Below are 23,884 nucleotides of genomic sequence, written 5' to 3' on the forward strand. Positions count from 1 at the left end.
AAAGCCTGACATTTTAATCATCATCAGTCAGATGTTTGAATTATTTTTCAATCAGAAATAAAAATCAGTACATACAAGATTATTTCTCATTAAACAGACATTAGAAATATATTCATTGAAATAAAGGGAAAGAACATGGAGTGAGGTTTCTGTATTTGTAGAATAAAAAATTGTATTTAATAATCAAAAGTCCAGTCTTTTAAATGACTAAATTCTCACCAAAAATAGCTAAAATAATATAAATACATTGGGATATATATTGGTTAGCATAAATAGTGTATTGCAAATGGAAAATTCCTTACTTTGAGAAATAGGGAACATATATTTAAAAGGCCTGAAGGAGAGATTTTATTAAAAACAGTATAATTCGTTCCCAGGCACTCATTCAGGCTTGATTTTGTATTTAATTCAACTGAACTTATTATATTCTTCATTTAAAAAATTCAGAATAAAATAAATTCATCATCCAGCCCAGAAACTCATCATGGTTCATATTGATAAGCTGTTCTTATTTTTATAAAGCTCACGTCTCTAACAATTAATTTCATCCTGCATATTAAATGTGTTCTTTTCCATTTAGTGACTATTGTATGATTGACAAACATTTTCTAATTATCCTCTTGCCTCTGCTGGTAAATGGAATTCTTTTTCATAATATTTTTATTAACTCTTTCTCCATTAATCTATGTTCTAGATACTTGGAAATTTCCACCAAAGACTGTTAGTAGTGAGGAAAACTTGGCATACTTACTCTATTTTTGTAATAAAAACTGTGCCTTGATCAATCATTCAGGAAATGAACAAGATTAATGACACTTTGATTCATTCATGTATTTGTTTCTCTTAAGAGAGCTATAGCTTCAAAATATACTCCAAAGAAAGTTTTTTGGGGGGATGTTAATGGGGTTCATGTATGACACCGTGTGATGCTGTCTGTGTGAATCTTCACTACAAGCCGTGCTATGATGCCCTATGACGCTGTTTTTGGCATGTGCTTTGCTATGTAATGCTGTTTGTATATGTCCTGACTACACGCAATGCTGAGCAAAAGTCTGAGTTATCTGTTCACCTCTGAATTTGCAGGTGTTTGAAATCGCTGACATAGTTGATCAGATGTCTCCTTGGGGCATGTTGCGGATCCCACGGCCACTAATTATGATCCGGGCATTCCGGATTTATTTCCGATTTGAGCTACCAAGGACCAGAATTACAAATATTTTAAAGTAAGCACTGCTTTTACATAAATTAAGGGAAAATGTTTATGACATATTTTGGTAAGCTTTACCTACTTTATTTTTTCCTCCTAGGCGATCAGGAGAACAAATATGGAGTGTTTCCATTTTCCTCCTTTTCTTTCTGCTTCTTTATGGCATTTTAGGAGTTCAGATGTTTGGGACATTTACCTATCACTGTGTAGTAAATGACACGAAACCAGGGTAAGTTTATCTACTAACTGTATTTTAACCTGGTGATTTACAAGGATGTTTCTGCAGTTTTCATGTGAAAAACCTGTGTCTCAATTGTTTTAAAAGTATTTGTGTGCTCTCCAAGGTCTGTGTTACAACTGAGCGACTAATACACACACATACATACAAAGACTTTATTTGTAAAAGCCCAGTTTGGTAATACTCCAGGCCTCCATCAACAGGTAAATGGATTAACAAGTATATCTATAGGATGACTGTGAAAGTGTTAGTTGCTCAGTCATATCCAACTCTTTGCAACCCCATGGACTGTACCCCACAAGGCTCCTCTGTCCATAGAATTCTTCAGGCAAGAGTATTGAAATGGTAGTCATTCCCTTTCCCAGGGGATCTTCCTGATCCAGGGATCAAACACAGGTCTCCTACATTGCAGGCAGATTCTTTACTGACTGAGCCACTAGGGAAGCCCACTTATAGTAACTACTGTTTGGCAATAAAAAGTATGAGATGTTGATATTCACAATATCTTGGGTGAATCTCAAGATAATTATGTTGAGTGAAGAACCTAGATGAAAAAGTACATATTCTCTGATTTCATGTGTGTAAAATTCTAGAAAATGCAGATTTATCTATGATAATGAAAGGAAATCATTGCTTGCCTGGGCATAAGGGCTGAGGCAGGAATGAGAGATGATGAAAGGGCCCTAGAAAACCCTGGAGATTGGTCAATATGTTCATTATGTTGATTGTGGTTCTGTGAAGAACGTCACGATTTCTCAGGCTGTTCTTTTTAACATGTGCAGTTTATTGTATGGCAAATATTTGTTATTGTTGTTGTTACTGCAACTATTTAGAAATGTTACAGCATGAAGTAGAAATCTGATTTTCTTCATATAGTTTCTTATCCCCACACTACTTACTGTGTGTCATTACTCATAGTATTTATTCCTGCCTTTCTCATTTACTAGTTTCTGTCTATATTTGGATCTGTAGCTATGGTCTCTTTTGTGCTTGATTGACCTATCTAATGATCCCCTCATTAGTATCACACTCTGGACCCTTTTAAATACTAATGTGTCTGTATGCCTGAGGTCACCTTTCCCGACCCCAGCCTCACAGGGGCTCAGGACTCTGTTTTCTACTTCTTATAGGCATGGAAACCCAAGCTCTTGGCTCCTGAGTCCTTAGTCCTCGTTGATACCATCGTTTAATCAACTCTTGTGTTTCTCTTGTTCTAGTTTTTGCTTTCCTCTTACATGTTGCCATTTTGGAATCTCTGTTTTCTTTCTTACAAGCCCAGGTGTGTGTGTGTGCTCAGTCGCTCTACTGAAGTCACGGTTAATGATATATTTAGATGGATAAAAACATTATGTCAGATTGTCAAAGAAGCAGAAATGAAGAAAAGGACAGAGGAAGAAAAGCAAGCTGCTAAATTAAAGCAACAAAAGAGAAATGGTTAAAAAAATAGAAAAGCCACATTAAAAGTGGAGAAAAGCAAGGAATTAGTACAAACCCAGGATAGGAAAGTTGAAGGAAGTGGTGAGGAACGGTTGACTCGTGTGGGTGAGCGAAGAGATGCACAGAGGGAAACCTGTAGGTAGGCTTCTTTTTAAGTGCATGTGGGCTGCAGAATGTGTCTAGATTGTTCCATGAATGAATATGAAGGTAGAAAAAGGTATCGTGTGGGCAGGAGACAATAGAGGAGAAGTGAGGGGAAGGAAAGCTTCTGGGTGAGGAAGCAGCTGTGTGCTAACAGCAGAAAATTCAGGAGCCTGGTTTAAAGGTCCCATTTTTGTTCAAGTTGAAAGGCAAGGCTTCTCAAACGTGTTCACCCAACTAGGAGATTAGGCATCATACTGCAAACTTAACTTTGATGCAGAGAATAGACTACAAATAGGGAAGATGGGTGAGAGTATTATCTGAACTCACGACCCCTGAATCATTCAGTAAGTCCTCTCAGCCAGCTCCACACTGTACTCAGGACTCAGAGACGAATGTCTGAAAAAAAAAAAAAAATTAAAAGACCTCTCATATGCTGACTCTTAGCTCCAGCTCATTACATTATCCTTAAAAAAAAAAAAAAAAAAGAGTGTACTGTGAAAAATCTCATATGTGTTGGCAGACTTTTCAGCTACTCGAGACATAACAGTGATGGGGAGATGTCTGCATTTTTCTCTTTCTGGGATTTGTATTATCAAATCTGTGCAGTCGCATAGTGCGCACACCCACGCATTTTGCCTTCTCTTTCCATGATTCTTCATTTACTGTTTGAGAAGAAGATACGTAACTGGCCACACGGTTTTATGAGCAGTGTTACTCATAAAAACAGCTTCCAGAAGTTGGAGGACTTATTTCAAGGACCAGCCATTTATGCCATTTTTTTCTTTTGTATTTTCAGCTCAGTATTAATTGAGTTTTAAAAGTCTCACTCTCAAGAAGGAAGTTTGTCGATACCGTTTTACCATTTCCAGCCGAGACATTTAATTTGCTTTATTTTTAGAGACTCAAACCATATCCAGAGTCAGAATGAAACGCATACAAATCCCAATTGAAAAGAATTTTCCAACTTTTTGTGTCCTTTCGTTGCCTCTTAACTAGGAATTTCTCATAAACATCTCTGAGTCACAGACACTAAGCTGTACGGTATGATGCTCTGCTTCCAGAGATCACGGTTGCCAGGTGCTGTCACGACCTCATTTCTCTTCGGCGTTGTCTTTTAACAATTGTTCCAATCTCTGCTTAATTGATTTGCACACATGGTAGCCAAATAACAGGACAGCTTTCAGGCAGAGATATGTCTGTTCAGAGACCTGTATGTCCTGGGTTTCAAGGCTGACCTCTGGAATTGATTATGTTAATCTGTGAAGCAGACAGGGCAAATAAAGCAGGAACTCAGTCAGCACCTAAAGTTTTGCTTTTGAATGGACCCAGTTTCTTGTAAAGCAGATAGATGAGCATCTCAGCTGTGTCCTTTATAGCAGGGGTCCTCAACCTCCTGGATCTAATGCCTGATGATCTGACGCAGAGCTGATGCAGTAATAATAGAAATAAAGTGGACACGATAAAGGTAATGCACTTGAATCATCCCCAAACTATGCCCCCCACCCCCCGGTCCATGGGAAAATTATCTTCCACGAAACTGGTCCCTGGTGCTGGAGCCTTTGAGTACCGCTTCATTTATAGCATTACTAGTAAAGCTTTAGCTTCTTCTCCAGTAATAAATGGTGACCTAAGGCAGTTATGGAACAAATAATGGGATTTGACTAAGCAAGACAGTTCCTATCCTAAAGAGAGTTGAGAAGACCAGTGGCCTGTGGCAGAAACAGGTATTGCAAACTGCCAAATGTGATGGCAGAAATCCCCCTGAAGCTAAAAGAGGAACATGTAAGAAGGAGCTGCTAGGTGAAATAGAACAGATGAAGATTTTCCTGACACCTTATTATCATTCCTGAGAAAGGAGAGAAATGTATTCATGGCTTGGTATCAAATAATGACATCTCATCCCCAAGAATGAGATACTTAGAAAAGGTAAGGAAATGTAAATGTTAAGCATATAAAAGTTTACTGTGCAGAGAGCAAGATTCAACCAGGAGCTCAGGTTAACGTTTGTAATGACTGAACCATCCACTTTGAGACCAGAAGCTGGGGGACCACACATCACGGGCACCCTGGACTGTTCTGGTTCTTCCCTGCTGCTGCAGAGTAATTATGGATTACTTCCTTTGGGACTTAAGGAGAATCTCAGTTATGGACAGTTCATTTCATGGTTCCCCCATCCAGTGGGCTTTCCTGGTGGCTCAGACTGTAAAGAATCTGTCTTCAATGCAGGAAACCTGGGTTTGATCCTTGGGTCAGGAAGATGCCCCTGGAGAAGGGAATGGCAGCCCAATCCAGTATTTTTGCCTGGAGAATTCCATGGGCAGAGGAGCCTGACAGGGCTACAGCCCATGGGGTCACAAAGAGTTGAACACAACTGAGTGACTCAAACACATCCATTCTATTGGATACTTTAGGTCTTCCCTGGTGGCTCAGATGGTAAAGCATCTGCCCACAATGTGGGAGACCCAGGTTCGGTCCCTGGGTTGGGAAGATCCCCTGGAGAAGGAAATGGCAACCCACTCCAGTATTCTTGCCTGGAGAATCCCATGGGCAGAGGAGCCTGGCAGGCTACAGTCCATGGGGTCAAAAAGAGTTGGACACGACTGAGTGACTTCACTTTCACTTTCCATCCAGTGGCAGCTTTTAGGACTTGGTGGTATTTTATAAAATATCAGTAAGACCAGAGATGATATAAAATTGGATTTGGGTGTAGTTTTCTATACTAGCCCAAATAAAATTTAAGTATTCCTTTTAGAGTACTTAGAAAATAAGTGAACGGTTGTTTTATCAACTCGGTTTACAAAACAATGAGATTTTTTAAAAATGGAAAGGTCAGGAGAATTAAAGATAGAAACATGGTGAAACTTAAGAATATTAATTTTTAATTTCCATGGACTTTACAAAGAGAGAATTTTGTACAATATGTAATATCATAAGTGCCTCAGATTCATGCAAAGGACTGTGAAGTCTTCTTGACTTATATTTAAACATTTTTTGAAAAGATGAGGAAAGACTACTCTGTTTAACTTACAGGATTCATGCTGAGGTATCTGCCAAGCGGGAGGTATAAGAACAAGTTGGGATATTGGAAATATTTTCTTTGTAATGTTTAAGAAATAAAAGTACTCTGATGATATATGTACAATAGATTTCTAACTAAATTAATAGCAATGGTTATGGAGCACCTATTATATTGCAGATATTTTGCTTATGTAACTGCTTTTTTAGAACAAATCTTACATCTGCTGCCAATACAGGAGATGTAAGAGATGCGGGTTCTATCCCTGGGTTGGGGAGATCTCCTGAAGGAAGGCATGGCTACCCACTCCAGTATTCTTTCCTGGAGAATCCCATGGACAGAGGAACCTGACGGGCTACAGTCCATGGGATCACAAGAGTTGGACATGAATGAAGTGACTGAAGCGACTTAGCACCCATCTATGCAAGAATTTGAAAGAAAGGGAATTAACCGACATGTGTGCTTAAAGTCATATCTTTCTGACACTACCAAGTGGTGATTTCCACAGTTAGAGCCTTTTCCTTGGGGTTTGCTTGTGGGTGTCCAAAGGACCAGCTTAAAATGTGGCAGTTATTTAAACATTCCCTGAGATGTGTAAATTCTCTCGGTTGCCACTAATGAAGAGCAGAATCCTGAAGGAATAAGCATAGAGTTTTGTTCTGACTGAGACACAACTGCACCAGGCATGGTGTGTGTGTGGTATGTGTGTGTGAGTAAAATTGTGTATGTGTTTATAGGAATTTGTGTATATGGTCGTGCGTGTGCCTAGTGGCCTCAAGCAGCTAAAGGATCATGTAGTTATGCATCAGACTTTAGAGAAAACATGTTATATAAGGGGCAGGAAGCAGCAAAATGAATTTAAGAAGATATTTAAGAAAAGAAATGTGACCCAACACATCTGTCTCAATGTGGCCATAAGCAGAGGAGACTGAGACGGTCCTCAGGCTGGTCCCCATTTAGAAACATTGATGTAGTGGGAAATGACTATACTAAAATCAAGGGTTTATAAGACTTGTGAATTCTCTAGGCTAAACTTGGGCCCTCTATATGAGCCCTGTCACTTGTCTCAGATAGCAGCTACTTGGGGCCCATTTTAAGGCCAGCCCACAATGGGATTCCATATTCACCATCCCAGTGGTTATCTGTATTCACTACCAAGAAAAGTATTGCATATCTAAATCCTTCACATCAACTTAAATTCCAGTTTATCCTCCAAAAAGATGAAAAGGAGTTATATCACCAGTCATCTAAAATAACCTCATATTATTTCCAGAGCTAAATCACCGCATAACCTCTCTCCTTCCAGGGTGATACCTTTAGTTCCTTCAGTCTCGCCTTGCTTATCTGGTTTTCTGTCTAAACTGCACATCTGACGACGCAGAAGGCTGCGTGTCATTTCTGAGGCTCACATACAGTACTTTTGTACCATATGGAAAATGACTGTCATCATTAGCTGTTGCTTAGAAGCAGAGAAGTAACATTTGTGGCCACAGTAGGAGAAGGATTTGTGAATAACACAGAATCCCCAGACAAGTCTACATGCCTTGCAAATCTGCAGGAAAATTCCTTCCTTTACTTTTCTGGGTCTTGGTCTTTTATGACAAAAACCATCATGGCAATAATGCTCTTATAAAGAGCTTTTTGTGGACTTAGAGAACTTGTGGTTACCAGAGAAGGATGCAGGGAATGGATAGTTATGGAGTTTGGGATGGGTATGTGCACACTTCTATCAACATATTTTAAATGGATAACCAACAATGTCCTACTAGATAGCACAGGAAACTGTTTAATGTCGTGTGGCAGCCTGGATGGGAGGGGAGTTTGGGGGAGAATGGACACATGTATATGCGTGACTGAACCCCTTTGCTGTCCACCTGAAACCATTACAACATTGTTAATTGGCTCTACTTCCACTATAAAATAAAAAGTTTAAGAATAACATAAAGAGCTTCTGTGTGGATGAATCTCATGTCATTTGAGAATGTTCAATATGGCCTTAATGTGATGAATACCATTCATGAATCAGGCATCTTAAATCCGTGTCCACAGACAGCAAGTATTAATGAAGAGTGATTACATTATGCATTGTAATCAACACACTTGTTGAAAATGTCAAATCCTTTTTTGTGTTGTTTGCAGAAATGTAACCTGGAACAGTTTAGCCATCCCAGATACACACTGCTCCCCAGAACTGGAAGAAGGCTACCAGTGCCCCCCAGGATTTAAATGCATGGACCTGGAAGATCTGGGACTTAGCAGGCAAGAGCTGGGCTACAGTGGCTTTAACGAGATAGGTCTGTCTTACTGATAAAACACCTTTTCTGTTTCTGTTTTACAATGTTTATGAAATGGAGACAGTAGTTACATAATTAATAGTTTATGTTCAGACTGTATAGGATTTAAGAAACACAATTGCAAAATTTAATATATTCTACCCTCCAGTCTATAACATACAGCCTGTTTCCATATAGATATGCAACAATATCTATATAGAGTTAAATATCTCTTCAATTATTAATTATAGGATTTAAAAATATTTGTTGATCACGGTTCAGGGTTCTTGGCTCAAAGAACCCCTTGAATCAACAGGACTTGGTTCCCGTCCACATTTAACTAGTAGGCAAGGTAAGTCTTAAATAATTGGAATACTAGACATTGATGGGAGAAGGCAATGGCACCCCACTCCAGTACTCTTGCCTGGAAATTCCCATGGATGGAGGCCTGGAAGGCTGCAGTCCATGGGGTCGCTGAGGGTCAGACATGACTGAACGACTTCACTTTCACTTTTCACTTTCATGCATTGGAGAAGGCAATGGCAACCCACTCCAGTACTCTTGCCTGGAGAATCCCAGGGATGGGGGAGCCTGGTGGGCTGCCATCTATGGGGTCGCACAGAGTCAGACACGTCTGAAGCGACTTAGCAGCAGCAGACATTGATAGGTATGTGACAGCTGAAAAGTAATTCTGGGAACAGAAGACAGCTAATGAAGTACTTAGTGAATGTGCATCAGCTATGTAATAGAAATATGAGGAATGCTTGTATGCGAATACAATGTGCTCAAATGTGTACATTTATTCGTGGCTTGTCCTGTTAAGTCCTGAAATGTGCCATCACACGTAGACTTGGCATCTGGCATTCAGTTGGTATCATTGCATTTGTTACAATTCCATGCATGTTGTGCATATTTCATTATTGAAACAAAAAACCATGGAATTCTAAACACATATGTTATGCTCTGAAAATTTGTCCTAGTCGGTTTAGGCAACCACAGCAAAATATCATAGACTGGGTGGCATAGACGACAGAAATGTACTTCTCCCCAGTGTGAAGGCTGTAAGTCTGGGGCAGGGTGCAGCATGGTCAGCTTTGATGAGGCCCCTCTCCTTGGCTTGCAGGCTTCTCTCTGTGTCCTTATGTGAGGGATTGAGTGGGGGCAGAAAAAGAGATGGGGGGAGAGAGAGGGAGAGAAAGTCCTCTGCTCTCTTCTTAGAAGGGCACTAATCCCATCATGGGAACCCCACCCCTCATGACCTGGTCTAAACCACATCACCCTCTGGAGTCCCCACCTCCTAATACCATCACATTGGAAATTAGGGCTTCAGTATATGAATGGCAGGGGCTGAGTAGACTCAGACATTCAGTCCATGGCACAACTGTTGGAGTCATTTGAAAATGAATTACTTTTATTTTAAAGTTTCAAGGCCCAGGTACACTTAAAAACTTTCTGGACACTTTTACCCAGGACATAAGAGGAAAATCTTTTGGTGTGTAACAGGGTGGTGGTTGCACTCTTTTGGAAGCCAAATCTAGGTATTTTTAATCTGTCCTGTGGTGTGGTTTCATTTCCCAATGGACCAGCTGTACAATGGGGATTGCATCGCCCCAAAAGAGAACAGCATCTCTGTCCACCCTGGAGGGTAACTGCTTCAAACACAGCCTGTCCACCTTCACCCATCAGGAACAGTGCCTGATGAATCCAATTCCTACCCTATGGCTTCAGTCATCACAGCTCCTACATAGTGTTATGCAGGATGGCATAATGAACTCTGGGATAACTGTTTGAATTTCAGAAAGGACATGTGAAGCTCTTGCATTGATTGAGGCATACCTTCCAGACATATGAATTAAACCCACAAGGCTTCAGCCTTTGGAGAGAATGTAATACTTGAACTTGGGCTGAAAAAACCAAATAGTTGATATTTCTAAAGGGTGAATTTTGCAAACAGCACATAAATTTTTATTCTTATATTTTAGTACAGCTGCATAGTAAATTTCCAGCATAATGGTTAGATGGATACTCTTCATTTGGCCAATGATACAGTTTTCTAATTCACAAAAATTTAGAAAGCAATAGATGTGAAACATTCTAATTTTCTGTCCTCTCTTATCTGGTTTTGGAACTGATCTTACATCCTTTCCCCTGTCTCAGAAGTGCAAACACTTTTATGGATTATGCCAGTGACTTTCAGGCATGAGTGGGAAACCACAGGTGTGGTTTGGGAGATGAGATATACAGATTTAGTAAGCTGCTCTGAGCAAGCTCCAGAAGTCCTAACAACTGGGGCAGGACTGGAATGCATGACTGGTTAGATCCTGTTGCTCTTTCTTTTAGGGGCTGAGTTTGCCCATGTCTGGAGTGGAGAGCAGCCAGCATTCAAGGTTAGGCTGCCCTTGAAGGGCAGTGGAACCCAAGGAGGCAGTGGAAACCTCCAAGCCTTTAAAATTATGTTGCTAAATCAAATCTCACCCTGATCATTTTAAATGCAGCAGTTGTGTTTACACTCCAATTGCTGCATTATATTCAACTAGATCCATCTTTCTTCACTGTTACTTACAGGGCTTCAACTAATATAGAGGAACAATACCTCTTTGAGCCAGAAAGTCTACTTCTAAAGTGTGTGGGCTTAAGAAGTTCATTTCTAGGAAGGAATCACCCTTGGGGGTAATCAGTTCAGTTCAGTTTAGTAGCTCAGTTGTGTCCGACTCTTTGCGACCGCATGAATCGTAGTATGCCAGGCCTCCCTGTCCATCACCAACTCCCGGAGTTCACTCAAACTCATGTCCATGGAGTCGGTGATGCCATCCAGCCATCTCATCCTCTGTCGTCACCTTCTTCTCCTGCCCCTAATCCTTCCCAGCATTAGGGTCTTTTCCAATGAGTCAACTCTTCGCATGAGGTCGCCAAAGTATTGGAATTTCAGCTTTAGCATCATTCCTTCCAATGAACACCCAGGACTGGTCTCCCTTAGGATGGACTGGTTGGATCTCCTTGCTGTCCAAGGGACTCTCAAGAGTCTTCTCCAACACCACAGTTCAAAAGCATCAATTCTTCGGTGCTCAGCTTTCTTCACAGTCCAACTCTCACATCCATACATGACCACTGGAAAAACCATAGCCTTGACTAGACAGACCTTTGTTGCCAAAGTAATGTCTCTGCTTTTGAATATGCTATCTAGGTTGGTCATAACTTTCCTTCCAAGGAGTAAGCATCTTTTAATTTCATGGCTGCAATCACCATCTGCAGTGATTTTGGAGCCCAAAAAATAAGTCTGACACTGTTTCTACTGTTTCCCCATCTATTTCCCACGAAGTGATGGGACCAGATGCCATGATCTTCATTTTCTGAATGTTGAGCTTTATGCCAACTTTTTCACTCTCCACCTTCACTTTCATCAAGAGGCTTTTTAGTTCCTCTTCACTTTCTGCCATAAGGGTGGTGTAATCTGCATATCTGAGGTTATTGATATTTCTCCCGGCAACCTTGATTCCAGCTTGTGCTTCTTCCAGCCCAGCATTTCTCATGATGTACTCTGCATATAAGTTAAATAAGCAGGGTGACAATATACAGCCTTGACATACTCCTTTACCTATTTGGAACAAGTCTGTTGTTCCATGTCCAGTTCTAACTGTTGCTTCCTGACCTGCATACAGGTTTCTCAAGAGACAGGTCAGATGGTCTGGTATTCCCATATCTTTATGAATTTCCCACAGTTTATTGTGATCCACACAAAGGCTTTTTCATAGTCAATAAAGCAGAAATAGCAATAGTCAATAGTCAATAAAGCAGTTTTTCTGGAACTCTTGCTTTTTCGATGATCCAGCAGATGTTGGCAATTTGATCTCTGGTTCCTCTGCCTTTTATAAAATAGGGGAAAACAACAGAATGGGAAACACTAAAGATCTCTTCAAGAAAATTAGAGATACCAAGGAACATTTCATGCAAAGATGGGCTGGATAAAGGACAGAAATTGTATGGACCTAACAGAAGCAGAAGATATTAAGAAGAGGTGGCAAGAATACACAGAAGAACTGTACAAAAAAGATCTTCACGACCCAGATAATCAATGTGGTGTGATCACTCACCTAGAGCCAGGCATCCTGGAATGTGAAGTCAAGTGGGTCTTACTTAGAAAGCATCACTATGAAGAAAGCTAGTGGAGGTGATAGAATTCCAGTTGAGCTATTTCAGATCCTAAAAGATGATGCTGTGAAAGTGCTGCACTCAATATGCCAGCTAATTTGGAAAACTCAGCAGTGGCCACAGGACTGGAAAAGGTCAGTTTTCATTCCAATCCCAAAGAAAGGCAATGCAAAGAATGCTCGAACTACCACACAATTGCACTCATCTCACAGTCTAGTAAAGTAATGTTCAAAATTCTCCAAGCCAGGCTCAGCAATATGTGAACTGTGAACTTCCTGATGTTCAAGCTGGTTTTAGAAAAGGCAGAGGAACCAGAGATCAAATTGCCAACATCCGCTGGATAGGGCCCCACTGAGGCAGGAGTCTTACTGTAGCTCAACTGTTTATTTGCACATTTATCTCCCAAGGATTTAAGTTGCTGGAAAACAGGAAGCATGTCTTTTCATCTTCATGCCTCCAGGGCCTAGACCAATGTCTGCCTCATAGGGAACCCTTTATGAATATTTACCAAGGGACTGAACAAAGTATGTGTTCTCTTGAATTCACTGGTGATCCATCATATTTGTGTTAGGATATGGAACCATAATAGAGAATTAAGTTGTTTTCTTGTTCTCTTCCCTGATTGCATCTGCTTTTGTTGGCAGTGTTTGTTCTTTCTCATGACTTCCGTTTCTATACAAGCTTAATTTGGTCTCTTTGCTTCTTTTTCTCAAATGATGATTGAATTCTGCGTTATTGTAAAACTAATGGTTAGATAATGAAATATTGACTTTGAACTATGATAAAAAATTTTTAACATGGTCACTATAGTTTAGATTGAAATTGATAACTACTTCCTGATAGGATGTACCTATGTAGATACACAAACTAGTATTTTAGATTATTTGGCAAGTTCTTATGGAAACAAAAAGATAATGTTTCATCCAAAAATGAGGAAATTAATTTTATTAGGCACATGCGATCATCTCTTTCTGCATGCAGCCAAATTTAAAATGCAATTAGGTGCCTAATTGTGCATTTCAATTTGGCCAGTTTACTCTATAGGTAAGTAATCATGATTAATTTAAAAGGAACATGTTTCCTTTTCTTACTAATCCAAATTATCATGCAATACACTGTATTTCAATCATGTATAAAATTTTATTTGTAAGTAGCATTATGTCTTATGAAAATTTAATGCTGATGTTGAAAAACTCAATTTTTAAAATATATTCAAAGCCAGAGTCATTAAGTAGAAAAAAATTACAAAGAGCCCCTACTGTAAGACTGTAAGACTGCAGAGTAAAGACACCTTTTTGTCTCTAAAATCATCCAAGCATTAAGGAGCCTGAGAAACAGAAATGCAATTTCCATATTTAAGGACTCAGAAAAACCTGGAACTGTGAATCCCAACCTGAGAGGACCAGGGTCCAACAGGAAACTTCCTGGAAGGACTCTGGATACTGAGAATCTCAGAGCCAGCAGGTTATGGATGGTCTAAACAACCACCGTTCACTGTACATTCAGTTTAAAAATTCAACAATAAAAATTAAATTATAGAAAATAGCAATAGAATAAAACAAAATAAAATTCCCAGAGGAGCAGAAGAGTCCTGTCTTTGGGTCAGGACATCAGTGTGTGGCTGACAGTAGGAATTTTCTGGTATTCCATGTGACATCAAGAGGTCCTTGTTCTGCAGAACTCTGGGGGAGAGAGAGAGGACAGACAGTCAGTTGTGAGTTCCCTGACATGGCTGATCCGCATTGAATAGAACAAGGGAAAGACTCCAGATTTGCAAATCCGGCTCTACCGTTGTTGTTGTGTCCTTAGTCGTGTCCAACTCTTTTGCAACCCCATGGACTGTAGCCTGTCAAGCTCTTCTGTCTGTGGGATTCTCCAGGCAGGAATACTGGAGTGGGTTGCCATGACCTCCTGCAGGGGATCTTTCTGACCCAGGGATCAAACCCATGTCTCCTTCATTGCTGGTGGATTCTTTACCACTGAGCCACCAGGAAAGCCCAGGATGACCAGAAGGCCTTTTAAAACTTGATTCCCAAGCATCATCCTGAGGCCAATTCAATCAAAACCCTACAGTGATTGAAGGCACAGATTAATCTAAAAAGTTCTCCAGGTGATTCAAGTCCGCATGCAGAGTATGAACCACTGGACTGAAGCAAGACTGATACTCACATACCCACCAACCTGTGCAGATCTTCATTTCTACCCCACAGCATTCCCTCACACTTCTCTGCATGAAACAAGACAAATGCCTAGTGCTCTCAAAGTCACGGTCAAAGATGAGAGATAATCAAAACGAATCAGGACCATTTCCATAAAAATGTACCTCTCAGTGCATTTTAAACTGAAAAAAAAAATACACAAGATGTATATATGTATCTCAAAAGAATTGCAGAAAAAGACAGATGTATACATTAAAAGGGTACAGTTTGATTCAGTAAATTGACATAGAACAATTGGTGCTGAGACCTGTCTTGGTGAAGATGCTAAAGAAAGCATCCTTTGGGTATCCAGGAAAAAAAAAAAAGATCAAGTCAGCTCTAAGGGGGACCTTGAGAGGATCCTGAAACTTCATGTCACTGTTCAGCTCTCGAATATAATGTCACAATGCTTACAGAGTTCTTAGGGAAATAATGTGTCAAACTCTTAGTGATTATTTTTGAAGAGGCAAGAACTCAAAGACTTCATCTTTGATGAAGTCTTCTTGAAGTCATTGAGCCAATCAAGAACAACTGCTCATGGACCAGGTCTCTAGTATCTATTTTATAAGAGCGGCGTCAATACAACTGCAGCATTTACAGACTGTGGTGTAAATGTTGCCAACTGTGATTGTGTAGAAGAGAGGACAAGACTGGTGGGGGCGGTGGGGCGATGGTGTGGATATTTATACATAGCAGTGAAAAGCAAGTATCATTTTATTACAATATGTGAATCCAGTAATGGAGGCAGGTGGATACTCGCCTTGAAAATGCACTGCGAAGTTAAAATGACTTTAGAAAAAAATTCAGAACTCAGTGGCTTTGGGGTTTGGGTTGTGGATGTTGTATATAGTAGTATGGTGACCTCTGGACAGAAATCAACCTCTCTTGCTTCCATTTCCTCATCCGTGAAATGGGTGAGTGATTGACATGACTTATAGGGTTGTTGTGAGAAGTGGGTAGCAAGCTACACTTAGGATAGTATCTGGCACCATGAAGACACATGAAGAGCTAGAAATTAGAGGTATGGTGGCAAAATAAGAATGTATCACTGTTACTTAAGAATAAGTAACCAGTTTAACAAAGAAGGGTGAGATGTCGATGCTTTCAGATTAGCACCTCGGTATCTGATGTTATTCCCTTTTCTCTGCACCAGTTTTCCCCTCAGCTTGTTCAGGATTTTACAACAAAAGAGGGAAGTAGCGTGTACATGGACAAGGTCTCCTTAACCTTGTATTATGCCCCTATTAACTAATATCTCAAATTTCACTTCATTTCTAATCGGTGTGCAGAGGGCCAATTTTTGGTAGGGAGTAGTCTTTTTATTTTAATTTACTTTGTTGGAGTATAGTTGATTTGCAATGTTGTGCTAATCTATGTTGTACAGCAAAATGACTCAGTCATATGTGCATATATATACACACACACACACACACACTCTTTTCAAAATTCTCTTCCATTATGGTTTAGCCCAGGACACTGAATAGAGGTCTCTGTGCTCTACAGTGGGACCTTGTTGTTTATCCATTCTGTGTATAATAGTTGGCATCTGCTAACCCCAAACTCCCAGTCCATCCCTCCCCCACGCCCCCTCCCCCTTGACAACTGCGAGTCTGTTCTCTATATCTGTGAGTCTGTTTCTGTTTTGTAGATAGGCTCATTTGTGTCATAGTTTAGAGTCCACATAAGTGAGACCATACAGTATTTGTCTCTCTCTGCCTCACTTCACTTAGTATGATAATCTCTAGGCCCATCCGTCTGCTGCAAATAGCGTTACTTCATTCTTTTTTATGGCCAAGTAATATTCCATTGTGTTTGTATGTATATACACACCACATCTTCTTTGTCTGTTCATCTGTTGATGGACAGTTAGGTTGCTTCCATGTCTTGGCTATTGTAAATAACGCTGCAGTGAACATTAGGGTGCCCGTATCTTTTCAAATTAGGGTTTTCTCTGAATATATGTCCAGGAGTAGGATTGCTGGGTCATATGGCAACTCTGTTTTTAGTTTTTGAGGAGCCTCCGTGCTGTTCTCCATAGCGGCTGCGCCAGTTTACATTCTGGTGGTGCCTGGTGGCGGTGGTTTAGTCGCTAAGTCGTGTCCAACTCTTGCGACTGCACAGAATGTAGCTCACCAGGCTCCTCTGTCCATGGGATTTTCCAGGCAAGAACACTGGAGTGGGTAGCCTATCCCTTTTCCAGGGGATCTTCCCAACTCAAGAATCGAACCTGGGTCTCCTGCATTGCAGGCAGAGTCTTTACCGACTGAGCTATGAGGGAAGCCTGGTGGTGCTTAGTCTTCATTAATCAATTTTCCCTCTCTTACCACTCTCAAAAGTGTCCTCACTTGGGCTTAACTGTCTCTTTAGAATTTTCTTTCACCTGTGCCATTGACTTTTCAGTTTCAGTAAGCCTCACACATAGAGTTTTATTTAACCTATGCATTTGAACTTGTGGCCCCGGATTCCAGCCACCTGTGTCTTCAGCAGCCTTTCAGCAGGTGCGCCTTCCACAGCACTAAGCAGAGTCCCCACTGGGGTAAGGGCCCTGAGCAGAAGCCACGGCCACGCTGCTTCCGGCCCCACCTCCCACACACAGACGCTTGTTATCTCTCCTCCCCTAAATCACCACGTCGATGGTGGCTGACACGCTAGCTGCTCCTCCATCCTGCTCTTCATTTACAGACTGCTGCATCATTGGTTCAAGGGACCTTTCCTGCGGCTCATTCTTAAGGACTCCAACACACATCCTGTCTAAGACGTTAGCCTCTGCATCTGAGACATCCAGTGCCCCCACAGTCTAGGAGCAGACGTTATTGAAAGGACTTGTTTGAAGATCACAAAATCTATTTAGCAGACGCTCAGATTCCATGATTGAAGTCAGTGTGTGCAGAAGTGGGTGTAGGCACACAGTGTAGAAGTCTGGGAACAGAACACACCCAAACACCCCCACACTATAGAGGTGAAATGGATCGGTCACATCCATTTAGTCTATTTAGAAAATGTGTCTACTTCCATTTGCTGAGTACTTACCCGCCTTTCAACTTCGCCCTTCCTCACTCTCATCAACATGCAGGGCATACAACCCGAGACAGTGCAATTTTCCATAATAGCACTGAACGTGAAATTAGAGGAGTTTTGAGTTGGAAAGAGAGGAGGCAGCCCTGTGGTTCACTGACACAGTTTCCAGGTGCTGAGACAGAGCCTCAGAGCCAGAGCGTAAGAGTTCCAGAGAATTCCACGCCGGGCAAGGCCAGCTCCCTTGTCATGATTCACAGACTCGCCTTATAACTTAGTCTCCCCTAGACCTTTCTACACTTCAGAGACCAGTGTTTCATTCAGAAGGAAACTCAAAAAGTATCTTGTAAAGCTTAGTTGTATTTTTAATTTTGTGGTAGGAGCTTAGCATCATTTACCTTCAGTAAGGTGCTGGTGGAGAGGACATCTCCATTTATAGATGCAGTAAACCAGTTAGAGCAAAAACCAACAACAGATCCATAGCATGTGGGAAGGAAATCACAGCCAAAGCCATGAAACCGGCAATTTACTTGTCATGATCGTTCAAAAGAAAGTAAGAAAGTGGGTACAGGAGATGAATACAAAGCTATTCAGCCGGTGGTGTTTAACTCTCAGTTCATTGTGCAAGCCAGGTAAAAAACAAAACAAAACACCTTTCCTTTGATGGAACAATGAATGTCACTTAATGATAAAAATTCACCCTAGGACGTCACTTAGGAAATAAGTAGCTCTCAGGCATTTTTTGGTTATTCATCTTAGACTCATGAGAACAAAAGAGAAAAGTTCAATTTTTAAAAATTCAGAATGAATGAAACCATGATTCTAACAATTTATAAAGGAAGCCCATAAGTGAGGTCAACCTATAAACAAGGCATTTGGAAAATAGCTAATAGAAAAGGCATTTAAATTATACATGCTTTTAATGCTACATGGACTGTATATATAGTGGACTATTTTTCTTACTCTTTGTATACAAAGATAAAGCCAGGAAATAACAAACTCCATGTTCTTATGGCGTCTAATTGTCCACCAGACGGTCTTCATTATTATAATTACTGTCATTACCTTTGACAACTACTGCTACCATTTATTGATTGCTTATTATGTATCTGGCATGGGGTGAAAGGTTTTTCCATCCGTTGTGTTTTTCATTCTCAAAATAAACCCATAGGCTGTCATTATCTCCAATTGATAAGTGACAAGAATGATATGAGAAAGAATTGATTTCTCCAGAGTCACACACAGGCCACAGTTGGGAGCCAGGCCCTGGTGCCCCGTGAGCCAAGGTCAAAGCCTGTGTTTTCCGGCTGCCTTATCTCTGAGGTTGGCCACGAGTGACCGGGGTTCCCTGTGGCTTGTCAGGACAGCTGGTCCATTGTAGAGTCTCATGGTGATGGAAAAGGAGGTGTGTCCTACACCGTAATAATCCACCAGACATCCTGCCTTCTCTCATCCTGAAGTCTTGAGGACAGAGGGGTGACTCTGAAGAAGGATAATGTCCACTGCAAACTGAGGGCCTCTCGGGGCTGGTCTCTGCCTTTGAATCCAGCCTCTTGTAAGGGACTTGGTTCCTGATCTGTGTTCACTGTGTGTACAAATCTAAGCAAAAGAAGAATATGCCTAGAGATTATGTACCAAGTGAAGTGAGTCAGAAGAGAAAGGCAAATATCCTATGAGGAATCTAAAAAAAAAAAATGCTACAAATGAACTTACAAAACAGAAATAGACTTACAGACCTAGAGAGCTTATGGTTACCAGGGGGTATGGTTTGTCACCATACAAAGATATCACATAGTTATTGACTATTGGGCTTCCCTGGTGGCTCAGATGGTAAAGAATCTGCCTGCGATGTGGGAGACCTAAGTTCAATCCCAGGGCTGGGAAGATCCTCTAGAGGAGGGCATGGCAACCCACTCCAATATTCCTGCCTAGAGAATCCCATGGACAGAGGAGCTGGTGGGCTACAGACCATGGGGTCGCAAAGAGTCGACACGACCGAGCAACTTAGCACATGGACTATATTCCCCACGCTGTACGTTTCATAAGTTTGTTTTCTAAATACCACAAATTAACCAACAGTTTTATTTAACTTGATTTTGAAAATGCGTATTAGTTAATTTCTTTATTAGAGATATGACATAAAGAATGTTTAATTTATTCATCCTCTTCATAAAAAAAAATAAAGCTGTAAAGATTTTCCTCAAATAAAAAAGCCCTCCTTAAAATATTAGGTAGAAAAACCACAGATCACTAGCATCACAGAAGTCAAATGTGAGTCTTGGATTCGAGTAAAGAATTAAAGTAATGATTTATAATCTTTGTAAATTTTTTTTCTGGCAATGATAAATTAATTGAGCCTTTCAAGAAAATGAAGCAATGAGAGTGAACTGCAGCCTACCAGATTCTCATACAGATGCCCCTAAGTCACTTCTGAAGAAAGCTATTACGGCCATTCATTGAAAATTGGGATTGGTGATTTTCTCCAAGGGGAGATATATTTTAGCTGTTACTAACTTTTGTGGCATTTTCTTCCTCATTTGACTTTGGGTAGCATTGGCTATGAGATACAGACTTAGCTCTTAATGTGAGTCATAAATCAATTTTATTCAGAATTGATGAGAAACAACATCAGTGGTTATTTTCATCCCTGGTAGGGGTCTGTGCCTGGAACTACGCCATATTGTGCTGCAAGAGGATTGACAGTGAATTGAACCCACCTACACAGTCCAGTATTCCAGTTTTAATTCAGAATTTGCTTTACTTTAAAATTCCTTCCTATGTTTTTCTCTACTGGCCAGCTCTTATTTTTATAATTTGTCTCTTATTACATCTGATGTTAAATAGGGTCATAAAATGTAGTGAAGGGAGATTACTTTTATTCAGATCATAATAGAATGTAAATTGAACTTTTTTAATGCTGCTGCTAAAAATTGATTCATCAGATTTAAATGTTGTTAAACCACATTTCATGTGGCCCTATGTGATATTAGATGAAAACTTTACAAATGAATAGAAAATAGAAATTATAATGTATCTATAACTATGATTTATTACAGAATGTGCATTTTTATCACAGCTGCAGAAAAGACACAGTAAAGATTAATCTATAAAATATGCAATTGAGATTTATAATAGTTTGTGAAAAAGCACCAAAGGGTTGTTTGCCCTGCATTAATCTTTATGTTTAGTGGTACTACTGGAATTACTTATTGGTTTTTATGAAAACACATGTAGAAGAGAAAATTAGGGTGATGGAATTCAACCGAAAATGTTTACTTTGATCTGTGATAGTTCTGTACTTGCTCCCTGAAGGTATTCCTTTATTATGGGATAAGGAAAACTTGACATATTTTTGTTAAATAGAGGATAAAGTCAAGAAGCTTCAATAGAGGAATAGTTCTGAGAGTCTTTGGTCAGATACCAGGGCTATCCCTGGGTTCAGGCATGGTAAGTGCCCTCAGGTTACAAAAACGTCCTGAGGTTGTACATTGTGTGCTTGATGTTTTCTAAGGGAACAAGGTCTTAGGGTATCATTAGATGCTGATAGGGTTACAGGCTCATTTAAGCTCAAATTAGATATGCAGGTACTATTCAGAATATTAGTAAGAAAGGGGGTTCAAAGATAGAATTGCAGCCATGATTGGTACAGAGGAACCTATTTACAAAGGAAAAAATAGAGAGACAGACATGGAGAACAAACATACAGACACTGAGTGGGGAAATGGATGAATTGGGAGATTTGATTGAAATGTAGTAATATACACTATTGACTCTATGTACAGAATAGATAACTAATGAGAACCTACTGTGCAGCGCAGGGAACCTACTCAGTGCTCCATGGTGACCTAAATGGGAAGGAAATCCAAAAAAGAGGGGATATATGTATATGTCTAGGTGATTCACTTTGATGTACAGCAGAAACTGGCATAGCATTGTGAAGTAAATATACTCCAATAATTTTTTTGGAAGATATATAGATACATCTTCTAGTATCTAGAAGATAGGTGTTCAGATAAGTTCTTGTTTAATGTATTAGGAAAGGCTGCTGCTTACGTTATTTTTCATTGGACAATGAAAGAAGGAATTTTGAAAGTGAATTTCTGGGAGCATTGAAATGATGATTTTGTTCATATTATACATACTAATACAAAACAGTACCCATCGGAAATATCTAGTGGTTTCCAAGAAATTGGCATGTTTATAGATACATTTTAAGTATTTGTAGATTATAAAAATAATGCTGAAAAAAGCATGAGATTTAACAAAAGCAATAAATTCTTCTATATGTAATTCCCTTCCTTCCTCTCTTTCCTGTCTTTTTTCCTCTTTCATCTTCATGTTTCATGATATTTAATAAAATGCTTTCAACCATTTTCCTACCAGTAGACATCTAAGTGATTTTCAGTGTTTCACTACAGTAAGTCTGTGTTGAATACACACACAGTTATGCACAAACACACACACATGTTTTGTGCATATGTTAGTATTCTTAAAACAGATTCCTGAAACAATTTCTGGGTCAAAGGGTATGCACAGTTTTAACATAATAGTTCTGCCTTTATTGTGCAAGAGTAAGTTTTTAAAATTATAAGGTATTCCTTTCTGATATGCATAGTTGCAAAAGTTAAAAAAAAAAATAGCATAGGCCATATTGTATCCTGTACTCTTCTGAACACCAGCAGTTCATTCTCTTTTCTTTGAATTCTTCATTCCACTCTCCTTGGAATGCCTCCTTCCTAGGGTCCTGTCAGTCTAAGAGTCACCCTCCTGCCCTCCTTTCCAGTAACTTCTCTGCTGCCCCAGCAGCATTCCTCTCCCTTCTGTCTGAACTGTGACACAAAGGTTTGTGCATGAAATCAGTGCTTACTTTGAACTGTTTCTTACTAGGGTGTGTGTGTGTGTGTGTGTGTGACTCTTGTCTTCCCAATTAGCTAGCTCATGAGACCCTAAGCGCCTCCAGCGAAAGCAAAGCTTCCTCTTCCTGTGATGCCCTGTCTAACTCTCTGTAAGCTCATCATAGCCTTTGAAGACGGGTCGATCACATTCACAATTTTGTATTAGACACATTGCCTTTTTCAACCAACATTCCATGGAAACTTTGTGATTGAAAATGGAAATATGATGCAAATATGGCTCTAGCCTTTAAGTACAGGTTCATTGAAATGAAGTTACTTCCACGTGAAACTACATATCCCTGTAAAGCAGAAATGAACAGACCGTGAGAGGAGCCTTGTGTCAACAGTCAAGGAGATGTTCCCTGCTGGCGATGGCAGCCATGGAGCATCATTCCCTTGACTCTCTCTGCAATTCAGTTAATTCCACCAGCTAATCAGTTGGTGCAGAAAAGAACCATGTACCTAGGAAAGCCCTAACACTGCTCTTCCCTCAAGACCAATGGGCCAGGAAAGGGCTGACTCTCACCTCTCCTGGGGCTGCAAGATTTAATAGCAGGAGCCCTGCTTATTAAAACGGTGCCAGGCAGGTGGGGCTAAGGTATCCTCCTCCAGGAGAAAGCTCTCTGGCCCTTGAAGACTTGTCGCTAGCCTGAGCCACGCTGTACTGTGGGAAGGAAAATGCATCCCCACTTAGTGGGCCCTGGACTTGGAGACAAATCCTCCCTTCCTGCTCACTCCCTTTTTCTCCCCAACCCCTTAGCTCCAAAACCCTTAGGGCTTGGGATGCAGGAATCATAAGAGCAAAATGTACTAAAGATGCTAAAGCATACTAAAGATACTCAGATAAATATACTAAATGAACTTAAATATACTAAAATAAGTTATAAATGCCTATAAATGTTGGCTGCCACTGTTGAAACAAAAATATGGTTGCCAGGGAGAAGAATAGGGGGACAGGGGATAAGATCTGATCATAGAAAATGCGGTCTTAAGAGTTATATTTTTACTGTAGCTTTTGTTAAATAAAGCATATAGTGATGCAGATTAAGTGTGATACCTTTTGTTTTTTTTTTCTTGGTGCAATGCTTCCACTTCTTATGCATTTTTTGAGGATTCTATGAGCGTTCAAGTCCAGATAAGGGAAGGACTCTGTTTCAAGTTGGAGTCTGCATCTCCTTAGTGGGTGACATAGGACATTTACTTACCTCTCTGTGCTTTTTTCTTTAATATTTATTTATTTTGTCTTATTTATTTGGCAGTACCAGGTCTTAGTTGCAGCAGGCCTGTGGAATCTGTAGTTGCAGCTTTTGGG

The 23,884-nt window shown here is 40.2% G+C and overlaps 1 protein-coding gene across 1 annotated transcript in view; it reads left to right on the forward strand.

Annotated features, from left to right (window-relative positions):
- The window catches only part of NALCN (sodium leak channel, non-selective), a 284,614-nt gene that overhangs the window by 14,857 nt on the left and 245,873 nt on the right, over positions 1 to 23,884 (forward strand). The window contains exons 4-6 of the mRNA XM_010831483.1: positions 1,084 to 1,223; positions 1,308 to 1,436; positions 8,182 to 8,336. Coding sequence (XP_010829785.1) covers positions 1,084 to 1,223; positions 1,308 to 1,436; positions 8,182 to 8,336 — 424 coding nt within the window. The remainder of the gene's footprint in view (positions 1 to 1,083; positions 1,224 to 1,307; positions 1,437 to 8,181; positions 8,337 to 23,884) is intronic.

Source organism: Bison bison, unplaced genomic scaffold (genome assembly GCF_000754665.1).
Source record: "Bison bison bison isolate TAMUID 2011002044 unplaced genomic scaffold, Bison_UMD1.0 scf7180017864527, whole genome shotgun sequence".
NCBI lineage: Eukaryota > Metazoa > Chordata > Mammalia > Artiodactyla > Bovidae > Bison > Bison bison.